The sequence below is a fragment of the Phascolarctos cinereus genome, unplaced genomic scaffold (assembly GCF_003287225.1).
Source record: "Phascolarctos cinereus isolate Bilbo 61053 unplaced genomic scaffold, phaCin_HiC Scaffold_4;HRSCAF=312, whole genome shotgun sequence".
Classification (NCBI taxonomy): domain Eukaryota; kingdom Metazoa; phylum Chordata; class Mammalia; order Diprotodontia; family Phascolarctidae; genus Phascolarctos; species Phascolarctos cinereus.
Window position 1 is genome coordinate 652102629 of NW_027555847.1, and position 16582 is coordinate 652119210.

At 43.1% G+C, this 16582-nt stretch overlaps 1 protein-coding gene across 1 annotated transcript; it reads left to right on the forward strand.

Moving 5' to 3' along the window:
* Positions 1-454: 454 nt before the first annotated feature.
* Positions 455-15707, forward strand: LOC110214181 (gasdermin-D-like). Its single transcript, XM_078153807.1, is given in 7 exon segments — positions 455-722; positions 1273-1459; positions 8269-8437; positions 9338-9407; positions 9410-9446; positions 11186-11233; positions 15619-15707. Coding segments are annotated over 7 exon segments (732 nt in total). The 5' UTR covers positions 455-505; the 3' UTR covers positions 15623-15707.
* The last annotated feature ends 875 nt before the right edge of the window (positions 15708-16582 follow it).

The following is a 16582-nucleotide window of genomic DNA, read 5'->3' on the forward strand; positions in this document are numbered from 1 at the left end:
TCTCATTTTCTCGTATCTTACTCCCTGCCCTGTACTCTCTGATGGCTCAGGACATTTCCTCTGGTTGTCCTCTGTTCCTGGAAGGTTCTCCCTCCTCCTCTAGCCATCTTGGATTCTCAGGTCTCAAGTCCCAGAGAAAATTCCCTAATTGCTCTTCCCTCTGTTGATTATTTCCAATTTATCATGTGTATATGTATACGTATGTGTGTGTGTATATATATGCACATATATATATATAGCACATAGTTGTTTGCACGTTATCTCTCCCATTAGGTTGTGAAATCTTCAAAAACAAGGGGTATCTTTTTGTCTTTTTTTTTTATGCCTAGTGCTTAGCACAGTGCCTGGCACTTAGTAGGTACATAATAAATGTTTTTGGACTGACTGGCTGTCTGATGGCTTACCTGCAAGGCATTAATCTAACTACTCCATCCCTTCAGGAGAGAAGAGTCAGAGAGACTAAGTAGCTTCTGTCCCCTCTTCTCTCTCACCCTTCCTAAGAGCCATGGCCTCTTCATTTGAGTGGGCTGCCAAAAATGTGGTTCGAGAGCTGAGCAAAAATGGGGAACTGATCCCTGTGGACAGCCTGAAGAGCTCCACCCGCTTCAGTCCCTACTGCCTGGTCTGGAAGAAGGCCAGGAGCTCCTTATTTTGGAGATCACAGTATGTTTGCCTCAATTTGACTCTCAAGGACATTCTGGATCCCAGCTCCCCAGAACCAGGTACAATCCCCTGGGGAGGTAGGGGGGTGGCCAGCACAAGTAGGTGAGAGGGGCGAGAGTAAGACTACTAAGATCGATTTTGAAGGGGAAATGGGCCCGCCGGGCTTGGCCAGAATACACAGCTTTCCTAGGACTGACTGTGTGGGCACATGCTGTCCTGTATCAGTGATATCCAAAGATTTCTGTCCAGCCACCCTAAACAGAGGTGGGGGTGAATTGGGGAGGCAATACACAGCCATGGAACAAGCCAGAGACTTGGGTTTGAGCCCTGCCACTTACTAGATGTGTGACTGGGGATAAGTCACTTACCTGCTTTGAGACTCTGTTTCCTCATCTGTAAAATGGGAATGATAATATTTGTATGCCCCATTTCACACGTTGGTTGTGCAGAAAACATTTGTTACATCTTAAAGTGTTATAGAACTGTGAATTATTGTGACATGGGAGGTAAACATAAGGTTGGGGTCCCAGATGCCTTTACCTCATCCCGTGGTGGCCCCTGCTGCACAACCACATTTAATGCTCATTTAGCTGTCCTCTCTCTCTCCAGAAGTGACCCAGCATGGACCATTCCACTTTAATGATGAGGTGGATGGGCTGGTGTCTGGCAGTTTGGCAGTGACTGCCTCTGTGCAGGGGAAGATTTCAGGAAAGACCTCAGTGTCAAACAAAACCGTCCTTGAGGTAAAGACTCTCACCGTATCCCCTAACATCTGGGACAGCCTACAGAAGGAAAGGTGAGAGGAATGGACAAGACAAGATCTGAGAGCTCCAGTGACTTCTCTTTGGGGTGGGGGAAGGTGGAGGAGCAAAGCAAAGTGACCCAGGGGCCACCAGAGAGAAATAGAGAGTCAGAGTTTTCTTTGGGTAGTGGTTAAGTCTTGTACTGTCTGAGGCCTGGATAACACCCTCTCCCTAGCCTCACAGAGCTCACAGTCTAGTGGGGGATGAGAATAATCCACTTAAACAACAATTCACAATATTATCTAAGTGTACTAGGAAGGTACAAAGTGAGGTCCAAGGAAGAAGGTTCTTCCCATCAGGTGATGTGGGAAGGTTTACTGCAGGAAGGAGCATTTGAGTTTAACTTTAATTGATGGGTAGGAATTTAACAGGTTAAGAGAGTAAGGGAAAACATTTCAAACATTTCAACAAGAGCAAAGAAGGCATGTTCAAGGGGCAGTGGTTTTAAAATATATATTGATATCATTTGTTTATATAGCACCTCCACACCTTAATGTCTTTCCCAGCTAGTAATCCATTGCTTGTGACAAAAAACACAAAATAAAGGGAGAAAATGGGTCAGCAAAACTAGCCAACATGGCAGCTGAGTCTGGCTGCATATACAATACTCCACACCCATAGTCCTCCACCTCTGCAGGAAAGGGAGGAAGGTTCATTTTCTCACCTTTTATTCCTCAAGGACAAGCTCTGTCATTATAATTATTCAGCATTAAGTTTTGGTTTTGATCTTCCCATTTACACCATTGTAGCCACTGTGTATATTCTTTTCCTGCTGGTGTTTACTTCATTTTGCGTCAGTTCATAGAAGTCTTCCCATGTTTCTCTGAATTCTTCAAATTCTTTATTTCTCCTACTCATACATTCAGGTGCCACAGGTTTTGGGGTTTTTTTTTTTTGGCATCTACTTAGTTTCCAGTTCTTGACTACCATAAAAGGTGCCAGTATGAATAAGACTACCTGTCTTAACCTCCTTGGGGCACACATGCCTAGCAGTGGGACCTCCAGGTCAAAGATGTGAACATTGTAGCATCATTCCAAATTGTTTTCCAGAAAGATTGAACCAATTCATGGCTCCATCTCCAGTGTATTAGTGTGCCTCTCTCCATAGCCATTCTAACACTGCTCACGTCTATTATTTCTAATCTTGGCCAGTTTTCTGGTTGTAAGGTAAAACCTCAGGGTTGTTTCGATTTGCCTTTTTGAGGGCAGTTTCAAACAGTCCTATCTGAATGGAATGGAAAGACTGAGGAGTCCTATGAAATAAGGTAGGAAAGGTACGTGGGCCTCAGATTGAAGGAAGGTCTTGAAACGTCAGACAGAGGAGTCTGAACTGTATTTAGTAGGCAATAGGGAGTCACTGAAGACTCTTGAGCAGAGTAATGACATGACCAGATTGACAGATGAGGAGGATGAGTCTGGCAGCAATATGAAGACCAGAGTAAAGGAGGGAGAGGATGGAGGAGGCAGCATGGCTTATCTGGAGGCAATTGGGTTAGTTCCTGCAGGTGGTAATTTGGGGCTGTAATAGGGTGGAAGCAGTGGGTATTGAGAGGAGGGGACAGATGTAAAAGGTGATGGAATCACTGGTTAGATGTGAGACATGAGAGAGAGTGGAAAGGCAGCAATAATTCCCAGATTATCAACACAGAAGACTGTGTGAACAGAGTTGTTACAGACAGGAATAGTAAAATCAGGAACAGGATCTGGTTTGCAGTGGCATGAGCTCAGTTTGGGGCTGGTTGAGCTCGAGGCATCAGCAGGACATCTGGGTGGAGATGATCTGTAAGCGTCAGAGACACAATGCAGGGGGAAGGGCCCTGGATTTAGACCACGGGTAAGCAGCTTGTCTAAGTAGTTTATCAGTTTCTTTATTTCAAGCTAGCTAAGGAGCTGAAACCCTAGACGCTGCTGCCCTCTCCTGGCTCCTCATTACCGTCATTTAAAAAGTATTACTCCCAGGGCCGCTAGGTAACATAGTGGATAAGAGCTCCTGCTTCAGAGTCAGCAGGACCTGAGTTCAAATGTGGCCTCAGACACTTGACGCTTACTAGCTGTGTGACCCGGGGCAAGTCACTTAACCCTGACCACCTAACCAAAAAAAAAAAGTATTGTCCCCTTGGGCGGCTAAATGATTGAAAGAGGAATGTGCAATGTTTTTCAGCAGTGGCACACTGTGGAGGAAAGTATTTTGTCTTTGTGACCTTTTGGGCTGATTATAGGACCCAAGATTTAGAGTAGGAAGGGAATTGAGGAGTCACCTAGTGTCTTACCCTTCATTTTACAGACGAGTAAATTGAGGCTGAAAGGAGTTGCTTCTGAAGCTAGCACGTTGTCCGCTGCCACGGGTGCTAGAATGACTTGTTCTGTTTTGAGTGTAGGTAGAAAGCTTTTGGTGACACTTTTTTGGGGGGGAGTTAAGTGACTTGCCCAGAGTCACACAGCTGGCAGTGTTATGTGTCTGAGGCCAGATATGAACTCCTGTCCTCCTGACTCCAGGGCCTGTACTCTATCTACTGCACCATTTAGCTGCACCGTAATCATACTTTTGATTTCCTCTCCCCTTCGTATGAAAGATGGAGAACAAATGTCATTAGCTAATTCTATAGGATGCCATAGGGAGGGGAACAATTTCAAAATCTAGGCAACAATCAGGACATATTCATGTGAACTGAAAGTGAGCCTGGGATGGCAGAAAGGCAGTTTCCCCACTGAAACATCCTCATTACACTGATTTGTGATTGGCCCACCAGGTATTCTGGCCTGAGCTCATTCTTCTGTTTTGTAATTCCAAACCCTTTTTCAGCCAATCAGGAAGCTGCCTGATGATTGCTGGTGGGTTCTGGGTGATGCACCTGCTTTCCTGAGTGAACTGCTTAGCTAATAGGCTATCTATATGTCCTTCCTCTTCAATGCAGTCTGGACTAGAAGTCCTGTTACTTACTAACTAGTGGGTATATCATTCAACACAGCATCTAGCATAGCAAAAGATTTAAAGATGAAAGGGACTGTGGTTGTTGTTCACTTGTTTCAGACGTGTCCAATTCTTCGAAAGCCCATTTGAGGTTTCTTGGCAGAGATTCTAGAATGGTTTCCTAATTCCTTCTCTAGCTCATTTTATAGGTGAGGAAAGAGAGGTGAATAGGATTAAGGGACTGGCCCAGGGTCACACAGCTAGTAGGTACCTGAGGCCACATTTGAATGTGGGACTTTCTGACTGTAGGCCCAGCAGGCTGTCCAAGGTGCCACCTAGCTGCCCTGAAAGGGACATCTGTTCTAATCTTCATTTGACAGAGGAGGAAACTCAGAGTCATTGGACTAAAGAGACATGCCTACGGTCAAGGATCAATGAGTGACCCTCACTTTCTCCATTTATAAAATGGGGCTTGTTGTGAGGAAAGCCTTTTGAAATCCTTAAGCGTCAGAGAAATGGTGGCTCTGATTATTGCTGGCTAATGTGAAAGACTTGCAGGGACTGCCGGTGACAGCCACTTGAGAGCAGGTATGGGTCCTAGGAGAGGTGGCTAGTGTGTGGGAATGGGGCTGACTGGGGAGGCAGGAAGTCCACCAAAGGCCTCATTCTATGTGACCATTTCTCTAGGACCAGAATCAGAAATATCCACGATCCAGGGGCGGCTAGGTGGCGCAGTGGATAGAGCACTGGCCCTGGATTCAGGAAGACCTGAGTTCAAATGTGACCTCAGACACGTAACACTTACTAGCTGTATGACCCTGGCCAAGTCACTCAACCCCATTGCCTAGCAAAAAAAAGACAAGAAAAGAAAGAAAAGAAAAAGAAATATCCAAGAGCCACCTCTGAGGTTCCCTATACACAGTGCTCAGTAAAGGTGTTCATGATGATGAAGAGGATGATGCAATCCCAGGCTGTCTTTGCTCTAGGGCCATATACTCCCTCAATAATGTTGTACAATGTTCCTTTGTCCTTACAGCCACATTCCCCATCTCATGCTCTCCATGCCCCCCCCATACGCTTTCTCTTCCATTTACTCCTGTTTGCATCTCTTATTACAATTGATGTGGATTCTCTCATTCAGCCTATAAAGCCTTTCCATCTTGGCTGGATTGACCACAGTTTTCAGGTCATGATAAAGGACTAGAGAAGGACCATGGAGGAAGAAATCCCTTCAACTCCCTATTCCGAATAAACTCACAGACCTTAGTTGAGTTCCCCCTTATTGCCCTCTTCTCCAGGCTGTGTTGTGAGGTGCTGTTCTAAGCCTGCTGTCTTCTACACTGCCTTCCAGTCGTCCCAGCAGTTTTTAGAACTCAGCATATCTTTAACAATGCTGTTTAAGTGGTTGTAGTTGACAAGCAATCTTGCAGGATCCAAACACACTTAGTTTTGCTTAACTGAGTCAGTACTTTTTTTGATTATCAAAAAATAATAATAGCAGGAGAATCTTGTATTGGATAAACCTCTCAGTCATTTATGTGACTATGAAGATTATTGTTGAAAATCTCCATTGAAAACTTGACTATTTCCTTCTCATATTTTCAAGGAAGCCTTAAAGCACCCTAGAAACATAAGTTATCATTATCATTACTAACAGTTTAAAGGTCAGCTATTGTTATGATTCTACCTTAGTCAAAAGGAACAAAATAGATGAAAGAGGCAAAGGAATTGTATATTCACTTGAGAAAATCCAGAAACCAAAGGGGAAAAGCATCAGTAAAGCTGAAGATGAACAGAGGGAGAAATGGAAGCAATCTTGTCCTGGGAGTTTACTACAGATCACCTGGACAGACAGGTTAAATAGATGAGGGCTTCCAACAACAGTGTACAAGTCTTGCACGAGATAGTATCAACAGGAAACTTCTTTTATTCAGATATCTGCTAGAGCTGTCCTCCTACCAAAGGCAGAAAGCATATCAAATTCTTCATAAAATTTCTCCCCTTCTTCATCTTCCACCCAGAGTTTGGTGCATAATCTGCAGTCATCTTTATAGCAGTCTGTTTCTGCCCCTCATGAGCACTGGAAAGCAAAACGACCAGGTGGCCATGAAATTACATTTCTTGTCATCTTCAAAACTAACTCTACTTTTGTATTTGCTTTCCCACCACAGAACTTGTCAGCTGCCATTCAATTTAGCTACAACTTGTTTTATGTCTTCTGGTATTTTTAATATTGAGAAAGAATCATTGTTTAGTTCCTACTTCATTTGTATATTAACACATTTGCTGCACAAAAATTTACCATATGGAGTACTAACAGTTAAACTAATACTTAAGGACAGTCACTCCTTATGTGGTGTTCTAAAGCTTGTTTTCATCTGATCTGTATCCTCCCTTCACCAAACACCTTGATGGTGATTCTCTTTCAATCACTTCCTCTATTCATGTTGAGATCTTTAACTAATGAACCCTCATTACCAAGAAGACAGATGCCAGAAGACATTTCCCTTAGTTGACATCTCTATTTTTTGCACTAGGAAATCACAGCCCCCCAGTCAACATGTGGTTCCCTATCTAACTCTTCCATCTCAAGTCTAGGTGGTCAAAGTCTCCCATTATCTCAAATCTGACAAAACTGCTCTCTTGAGTTAAACGAAAAAGGCCTTGTTTGACAGGGAAAAAAGAGTTAAAAGAGTCTTATAGCTAACATCACTACCTCCTGCTTATAACCTATCATCTCTACATTGGATTACAAATATTTCAAAAAAACTCTGAGTTGCTTGTAACTTGTTTTCCTCATTATTCTTTCACCCACATTATAGAACCATGTAAGCCCTATCCCACCCAACTTCATTTGATAGAACCCTAGTATTTCAGAGCCAGAAGAAGCCTGAGAGGACAACTAGTCCAACCTCTAAAAATTTGAACAAATGGTTCTTATAAAAATTGCAAAACTATTAACAAAACTGTGAAAGAATGCTCCAAATTACTAGTAATGAAAAAATTCATATCAAAACAACCCTGAGGCTTTACCTCATATCCAGCAAAGTAGCAAAAAGGACAAAAGACATGAATAGTCAATGTTGGAAAGGTTGTGGGAAGACAGGTACACTAATGCATTATTGGTGGATCTGTGAATTAAGAACAACCTGTTTGGAAAGCAGTTTGGAATTGTGCAAAGAAAATGACTCAAATGTCTATGCCCTTTGACCCAGAGATTCCACTGGTAGGAATTTACTCCCATGGAGGTTATTTTCATAAAGAAAAACTCTGTGCATGCCAAAATATTTATAGCAACACTTATTGTGGTAGCAAAGAACTGGAAACAAAGGGGATGTTCATTGATAAGGGAAATAGCTAAACATACTATGATAGCACATGAATCTGCTGTAAGAAAAAAAAGACCAACATGATGAATTCAATAAAGCATGGTGTAAAGTGAAGGAAGCAGGGACAGGAAACAATATAAACAATAAACTCTCTCTTCTCCAGGCTAAACAGCCCCAGTCCCTTGAATAGTTTCTGTCCCACTTAATTGTTTTTTTTTTCAAACTCACTGTCATCTTGGTGGCCCTTCTTTGGATAGCTCTGCCTCAATGAGATCCCTCCAAAATGTGTTTGACTTCATAGGAGACAGGGGTCCTTTTGGCACCAGTCACAGCTTTAGGCCTTCTAAACATGTGCACAAACCATCCCCCCAGTCCAAACCCCTATATTATGCCACATTATATTCACATATTCACACCATATAAACTCCCCCAAGGCAATAGCCTGATGATATCCAAACATGCTCTACCTGGAGATGGCCTCGAGCAAGGTCATAACTGAGAAGGATGGGAGGAGGGAATCCCAAATCCCCTGCCTGCTGCATTCTCTCCTCTTCTCCTACAGGAAACTGAAAACACCAGAGCCTTCCATCTTTCAGCAGCTTCGGAAACGGGGAGAGAACCTGTATGTTGTGACAGAAGCTGTGAAGACCCAGAAAGAGGCCATTCTGAAGAGGTCCAGAAATAGGGAAGGCTTTGGAAAGATCACCATTCCTGGGCTCTCATGTGTCCAGGTTAGAACATACTTTGGAGAGATGGGGGTGGGGAGGGAGGAAGGTCTGAGTGCTCCAGCATCCAGTGACCTTCCAGCCTTAGCCCCACATCCCCAGAGACTCCCAGCAGGCAGCTGGAGACCTGGACTGGGCCTGGAGCCTCTGTAGGTCCATGTCACTTTCCTGCTGCCTGTCTGGTGTATATCCATTAAAAATAGCAAGTCCTACTGTGGGTAATGGGTGCTTAGTCAGCTCTCAGCGGTGTGGATATTCATCAAACAGCACATAATCTAAGAGAACTTAAATTGCGGTTAGGAATACAGTAGGCTAAGTCGGGAAGCTGCTGCATTCCCTTCCTCATGACTCCAAGAAGCTCCTTTAAATGTGATGAGACTTCCCAGGACTGTCTGATGAGGAAGCACACACACACACAGACACACACACACACACACACAGAGTGATTAGAGGTGAGCAGCCTAGGGTTGAAAAGCTGTGGAGAAATGGCTTAGGGGACACCTGCAAATAACTGAGAGAGGATTGTTGTCTTCAGTCACATCTGCATCTGACAAGACCCAACCCAGTTTGTAGCTCAAAGCCTCTGTCCCTGCCTACTATTTCTTCTCCTTCCCTCTCTCCCCATTGCAGAGAACTGGGGGCTGACTCCCACCCAGACTCCATCCTGACTTCTGCTCCCCACCTCCTCCACTCCCTAATCTTCAGATCCCTGCTGTAAGCCTAGCCTTCTCTGAGCACTGGATTTGGAGTCAAAGCACAGGAGTCTAGATTCCAGCTGTATGACCTTGGGCAAGTCCCTTCATCTGAGATGGGATTTCCTGGAATGAGAGAGTTGGATGAGCTGACCTCTCAGGAACCATCCAGTTCTAAATCTGTAATTCCTTCCCTCTTCCCTTCACTCCTCAGGGCGAGAGTCAGGGTCGTTTGAACACAGTGAAGACAGTGACTATCCCTGAGAGCAGTATACTTGCTTTCCAAGTGTCAAGTTAATTATCCAGGACCACTGGAGAACAAAGTAAGTGAAAAAAGTACACTTCTATCTGCATTCAGAGTGCATCAGTTTTTTTTATCAGGATGTGGATAGTGTTTTCCTTTCTGAGTCCTTTGTATTTGTCTTAGAAACAACATATTGTAGGATTCTGGCTTTTGATCCACTCTGGTATCTGCTTCCATTTTATGGGACAGTTCATCCCATTCACATTCACAATTATAATTACTAACTGTGTCTTTCCCTCCACTCTATTTTTCCTCCTGTTTGTCCTCTCTTTACTTTGACTCTTTCCCTCCTTGACAGTGTTTTGCTTCTGTCTACCACCTCCTCCATCTGCCCTTTCTTCTGCAAGTCCTACCACCACCATCTGTACCTAATCTCCTTCCCTCCTACTTTCATGTCAGGCAAGATAGATTTCTATATTCGACTGCTTGTGTATATTATTCCCTCTTTGAGCCAGTACTGATGACAGTAAGATTCAAATGATGCCCATCACCCACCCTCCCATCTTTCCTTCCACTGTAATAAGTTTTCCCTGTCTCTTCCCGTGAAATAATTTACCCAGTTCTACCTCTCCCTTCCTTCTGTATCCATTGTACTCCTCTTTATCACCCCTTAGTTATTTTTTTATTTCATTCCCTCAAATTTACCTTATACCCATACCCGCTATCTATGTATATTCCTTTGATGTGTTCTATTAGTGGTACAATTTCTAAGAATTACAAGTATCTTCTCATGTAGGGATGTAAACAGTTCAGTTCCATTGAATCCTTTGTTTTATCTTCCCTTTTTAACTTTCTAGGCTTCTGCTGCGTCTCGATATCGGAGATCAAATTTTTTGTTTAATTCTGGTCTTCTCCTTATGAAAGCTTGAAATCTTTCTATTTCATTGCATGATCATTTTTTTCCCTTGAAGTATTATACTTAATTTCACCAGGTAGGTGATTCTTGGTTGTAGTCCTAGCTCTTTTGCCTTCTGGAATATGATCTCTGATCCTTTATGGTTGTAGCTGCTAAGTCCTGTGTAATCTTGATTGTGGCTACCCAATATTTGAATTGTTTTTTTCTGGCCACTTGCAGAATTTTTTCCCTGACCTGATAGTCTTCTAATTTGGCTATAATGTTCCTTGGAGTTCGTATTTTGGGATCTCTTTCCTGAGGTGATTGGTGGATTCTTTCAATGCCCATTTTGCCCTCTGGTTGCAGGATATCAAGGCAGTTTTCCTTGACAATTACTTGAGAGATGCTGTCCAGGTCCTCCTTTTGGTTATAGACTCAGCTCTTCTCAGGAACACAATGACCCAAGACAAGTACAAAGGACCTACGAAGGAAAATGCTATCTACACCCAGATGAAAAACTAATGGACTCTGAATGCAGATCAAAACATATTTTCCCCCCCTTACTTTATTCTTTCTCATGCTTTTATTTCCTTTTCATCTGTTTCACTTTCCACAACTGTGATGAATACGGAAATACATTTTACATGATAGCACATGTATAAATTATTTCAAACTGCCTACCATTTTCAGAAGAGGGGAGGGGATGGAGGAAGGGAGAAAAATTTGGAACTCAAAATGTTGTGAAAATGAATGCTACAAAATTTTTATTAATATGTAATTGGGGAAAATAGAAATTACTATTTAAATTTTTAAAAAGGTTACACTCATTTATAGCTCCTCCAATAATGGAACCCTATGCCTTTGTTTCCATAGCTGCAACTGCATTGAATTTTATCATTTTTAATCATTTTTTCTTAATCTAGGTGTTCTTCTACTTCCAGACAAGAACCAGAAAACCTTCCCAGTCAAAGGTGAGTGACAGGTTTAGTTGTCTTTCTAGCCCCTGGGCCCAGTGAGCCCTTGATAGCCCATCCATGGGACCACTGTCCAGGCAGCTCCTCTAGGACACTCTTAGTTTCCTAGAATTGGGAAACTGCTCTCTCTGGTTTTGATTCAGTTGAGGGTTTTGCTTAGGTGAGCCCCAGAGAAAACTAAGTATCCTTTCCCTCTACGTAGGATGGAGGAGATAGAACTTAGGAGATAATAAGAACCAGGAAGGAAATGGAGTAGTTAGAGGGCTGGCCTCCAAATCCAGAAGAACTGTGTTCAAGTCTAGCCTCAGACATGTACTGGTTTTGTGACACTGGACAAAACACTTCATTTCACAGTGCCCCAAGCAAATCTCTGTGACTGTGAGTTGCTAAGGAGTTGTAGATCTGCACTGGTAAAGGGAGTTTCTTCATTGGCCATTCTCAACACCAATGAAATCACTGGAACTAAAATACATACAAGGTGTCCCAAAAAGCCTTTTTGTTGTCATTCGATCATGTTCAATCTTCATGACCCCATGTGGGGTTTTCTCAGCAAAGATACTAAGGGAGTTTGCTATTTCCTTCTCCAGCTCATTCTTACAGAAGAGGAAACTGAAGCAAACACGGTTAGGAGAGCTGCCCTCAAAAGTCTTAGTGCAGTTAAAAGCTTTAATAGCTTTTGAGACACTCTCTATATGTGTGTGTTTATATAGACATATAGACATAGATGTATGTATATACATCTATGTATATATACATGTACATATATATGTATATATATACATATATACATATATATATATATATATACACACAGAGGTATATACTACATACATGTGTATAGATGTATATGGGTTGCTAGGTGGTACAGCGGATAGAGTGCTGGGTCTGAAGTCAGGAAGACCTGACTTCAGATCCATCTTCATTTATTAGCTGTATGACCCTGGGCAAGTCACTCAACCCTGTTTACCTCAGTTTCCTCATCTGTAAAATGAGCAGGAGAAGGAAATGGCAAACCACTCCAGTGTCTCTGTCAAGAAAATCCCTAACAGGGTCACAAAGAGTCAAACACAGCTGAAAATGTGACTCAACAAAAACTCATATGCACAGAGAAATTACTTTAAGGTTCATAAAACACTGTGTGTACATTACCTAAGTGGAACCTCCCAACTACCCTGTGTGATAGAGAGTCCAGGTGTCGTTAATGACCAATGTCTCCCTGTCCAGCACTCCATTCACTCTGCCCTCATGATGGTGATAGAAAGATGAAGGTCTTAGAGGAATATTGGACCCTACCTGTTTGTCAGGTTGTTCTCTGGTACCTTTCCTCCATCTGTCTAAAGAAGATGTCAACCATAACTTACATGTTTCATATTACTTTGTATTTGTCTGATAGAAAATCTCATAATGCACTTGAATCCTCTGGGCTCTTAAGGGGTGAGATGGGCAGGCGTTAGCACCCTCCTTTTACAGATGAAGAAGCTCCACTCTGGTCTCCTGATCAGCAGAGACCTTGGTTCACATCCTACCTCTCCTATACACACCAGCTGTGTGTTGTGGCCACATTGCTGAGAGACCCAGTCTCCTCATCTGTATAGTACCTAGCACATAATGAAACCTGCTCCCTTCCCCTTTTCTTCCTCTGAGAGTGGAGGCAAGGCACAAGCTCAGGTTGCCCAGGAGGCTTCCCCAGGGTCCAGGGAGTGAATCTTCCTGTGTTCAGGTGTCTATGATGCAAGAGTTGAGAGTTCAAAGGGCCTGAAATGGGTAGAGTCTGCACAAGACTGGACTGGGCAGCACCTCTATGCCTGGGCACATGCCTGCCCTTATTATCTGTACCTGCATGAGACCCTCATGCCTGGGGCGCAGGACAGGGTTTGCACTCAAGAAGACTGGCCTGACAGTGCTATGGAAGGCTCTGTATGATGGCAGCTAACATTCTATAGTGTTTGCTACCTGCCAGATGCTGGGCTGAGAAAGTGCTCTGAAATTACTATCTCACCTGATCCTGACAACAAGCCTGGGAGGGAGGGGCTATTATTATCCCCATTTGACAGGAGGAAGCTGAGGCAAACAGAGGTTAAGTGACTTGCCCAGGGGCATACAGCTACTAGATAGCTGAGGCTGTATTTGAACTCAGGACTGCTGACTCCAGGCCTGGGGCTCTATCTGCTGCTCTGCTTAGCTCTAAGACAGGGAAGATGAGAGACCATGGAGAGAGGGTCAGGGTTCCCAGCCTTCCAGAACACCTCACACCTCAGCCAAAGAGGGAACACATCCAGAGGAGAAGGGTGAGCAGAGGGAGGGGCTGCAGACCATGCCGGGGAAGGACAGGCTGAAGGAAGTAGAGATGGTTAGCCTAGAGAACAGAGGATGTGAGAGCAGTCTTCAAGTATTTTAGAGCTGTTCTAAGCAAGAGGGATTAACCTTGTTTTGTTTAACCCAGAGAGGGGTGGAAGTGTCAGAAAAGGATAGACCAGCTCTTTACAAAGACTCTCTTCTTTCTCATTAAGTATATCATCACCTAGAAAAGAGCTCCTTGCACTTGAAGGCTATTCATCACCTCCTCTAGGTCAAAGAATGTCAAAGAATCCTTTGTGTCCAGATTTTAAAGGGGATGTCCCCTCAGGTAAGAGCTGTGTGTAAAAAGTTTCCTAAAAGCCTTCATCCAGGAAATGTAGGATTGGGAAAGGTCCAGAATTTGTTATGTACTGAGTGTGACCACAGATGGGCATCTGAGGGGCTGCACCCTACTAAGGGTGGATCTATAGGAGATGTTTGGGAAGATAGGGACAACAGTTGCATGGGTAAGGGAGTGTAAGTCAGTTCTCAGATTCCCCATTGGCATGAATATTCACATCAGGCAAGTAGATGGCACAGGGGATGGAGCACTGGACCTGAAGTCAGTAGACCTAAGTTCAACCTGGCCTAAAGGACTTATTAGCTCTGTGAACCTGGAAAGGTCACTTAATTGTAGCCTGCCTCAGTTACGCCATCTATAAAATAGAGATGATTGCTTGCTCTCTCTATACCTCACTTTTTTTTTTTTTTTTTTTTAGTGAGTCAGTTGGGGTAAAGTGACTTGCCCAGAGACACAGAGCTAGTAAATGTTATGTGTCTGAAGCCAAATTTGAACTCAGGTCCTCCTGACTCCAGGGCTGGTGCTCTATCCACTGTACCACCTAGCTGCCTTGTACAATTTTTATATATGCATAGAAGAAATGTTGTTATAAGAGATTCTTTAAGAATGCATTTTGCTCAACTGAATCAAGTACTTTTTTTTAGGCAATATATAACAAGCAAGGTGGGATTCTCATATTCTCTGTAAATTTCAATTAATTAGTTGCCTGTTAATATGTGAATAGCTCTAGAATATCATTTGCAGATATAGTCCTTCTCATATCTTCAGCAAGATGCGCCTATTATGTATGTAGTCGAGTGTTCTTATAAATTTTTTTTTTAAATAGTACCATTTTGAACAGTGATCTAAGACCATTCCAAAAGACCCATAATGGAAAATGCTATCCACCTCCAGAGAAAGAATTGATGGCGTCTGAATGTAGATCAAAGCATACTATTTTCACTTTTAAACATTCTTTTCATGATTTTTTCCCTTTGTTCTGTTTCTTCTTCCACAACATGACTAATATGAAATGTATTTTACATTATTGCACATATATAACCTATATCAAATTTGCTTACTGTCTTGGGGGAGGAGAGGAAGAAAGGGAGAAAATTTGGAACTCAAAATCCTAATTTAAAAATGAATGTTAAACATTGTCTTTACATGTAATTGGAAAAAATAATATATCATTAAAAAAAATAAAAATTAAATAGAGATGATAATAGTAGCTGCCTCCCAGGGTTGTTGTGAGGATCAAAGGAGATAACATTTGTTAAGCATTTGCAAAGTGTTATATAAATGCCAGTTATTATGATTAAGCAGTGAAATATGGCTACAGATATACTGAAGTATCAAAGGAATTATTGATGCCTATATACAAATCATTGGTAAAGACGCTAAACAAAATGTCCTTTCTTTGGGAAGTGCTGGGTGACTCTTCAGCTATGCTTCCTTTTTCTACAAGAAGGAAGAAACAGAACATCATTCAAACCACCTGTGGCTGAGTTTGGGAATAGGGCATTTAACTAGGTACTCTTCTTTGGCGATGGAGTGAGGCCCCAGACTCCTCCCTGGGTCCCCATAAACTGGGTAAAATTCCTGAGGGCAAGGAATATGGACACCCACCTGGGTTGAAGAGGGTATAAAGCAGGGGCCCACTCCAGCAGCCTGCTGAGCCTAAGGCATCCCAGCCAGGGACCAGAGATGAAAGGTCTGAGAGTTGGGGTGTGATTCCAAACTTAGCTGTCTTGTTTTTTTCTAGATGACAAGGAGACAGCGATGGTCAACACAGTCTTAGGCTTTGAGCAACTGCAGGGTGAGGTAGAGGATGAACAAAGCCCACTGACCATGCTGGACAGGAACTTGCAGCACTTTCTACTTCAGGCTCTCCTGGGGCTCCTCCAGAGTGAGCAGGATCTGCTGGACTTAGAAGACATGGTGAGAGTCTGGAAGTCAGGGCACCAGTGAATCACAGGACTGGGGACTGAGGTGCTAGGGTAGGGAGGGACAGAAGGGAAGAGCAGGCTGGGGACAACTCTGAATTGTGAGTTAGAGCGCCTGGCTTCCTATCAGACTAGTCTTTTTGACCACTTGTACTATCTTGGGAAAGTCAGCATACCTCTCTGGGCCTCAGTTTCTTCATTTGCCACATGAGGGACCTGGACTATATGAATGCCAAGGACCTTTCCAATTCTACTTCCTATGATCCTGAAAATTGAGAGAATCCCTGAAAAGTGCATGAGTTGGAGGAAGGAGAATGGTCTAGGGATTGTACTTGAGAAGGATGGCTGAGGTATGGGGACCAGGCAGCAGGTGCTTTAGGAGCTGCTGTTTGCTGGGCTGTTTTAGGCAGGTGGGCAGCAAACTGAGTGAAGATCCAATTAATCAAATAAGTCAAGGCTTGGAATTACGTGGGGGAAAAGAGCTGAGTACCAACTGAGTACAGCAACTGGTGCCAACAGAAACTCCCTGGAACCTATTCATCAAGTAGGGTTTTTTTCAAATACTGATAAACATTTTTATTCTTCATATTTACATTTGGATGTTAAAATGTACAGGGCAGTTAGGTGGTACAGTGGATAGAGTGCCCAGCCTAGTGTCAGGAAGACTCATCTTCCTGAATTCAAATCTGGCCTCGGACACATAGCAGCTATGTGACCCTGGGCAAATCTCTTAACTCTGTTTGCCTTGGTTTCCTCATCTGTAAAATGAGATGGAAAAGAAAA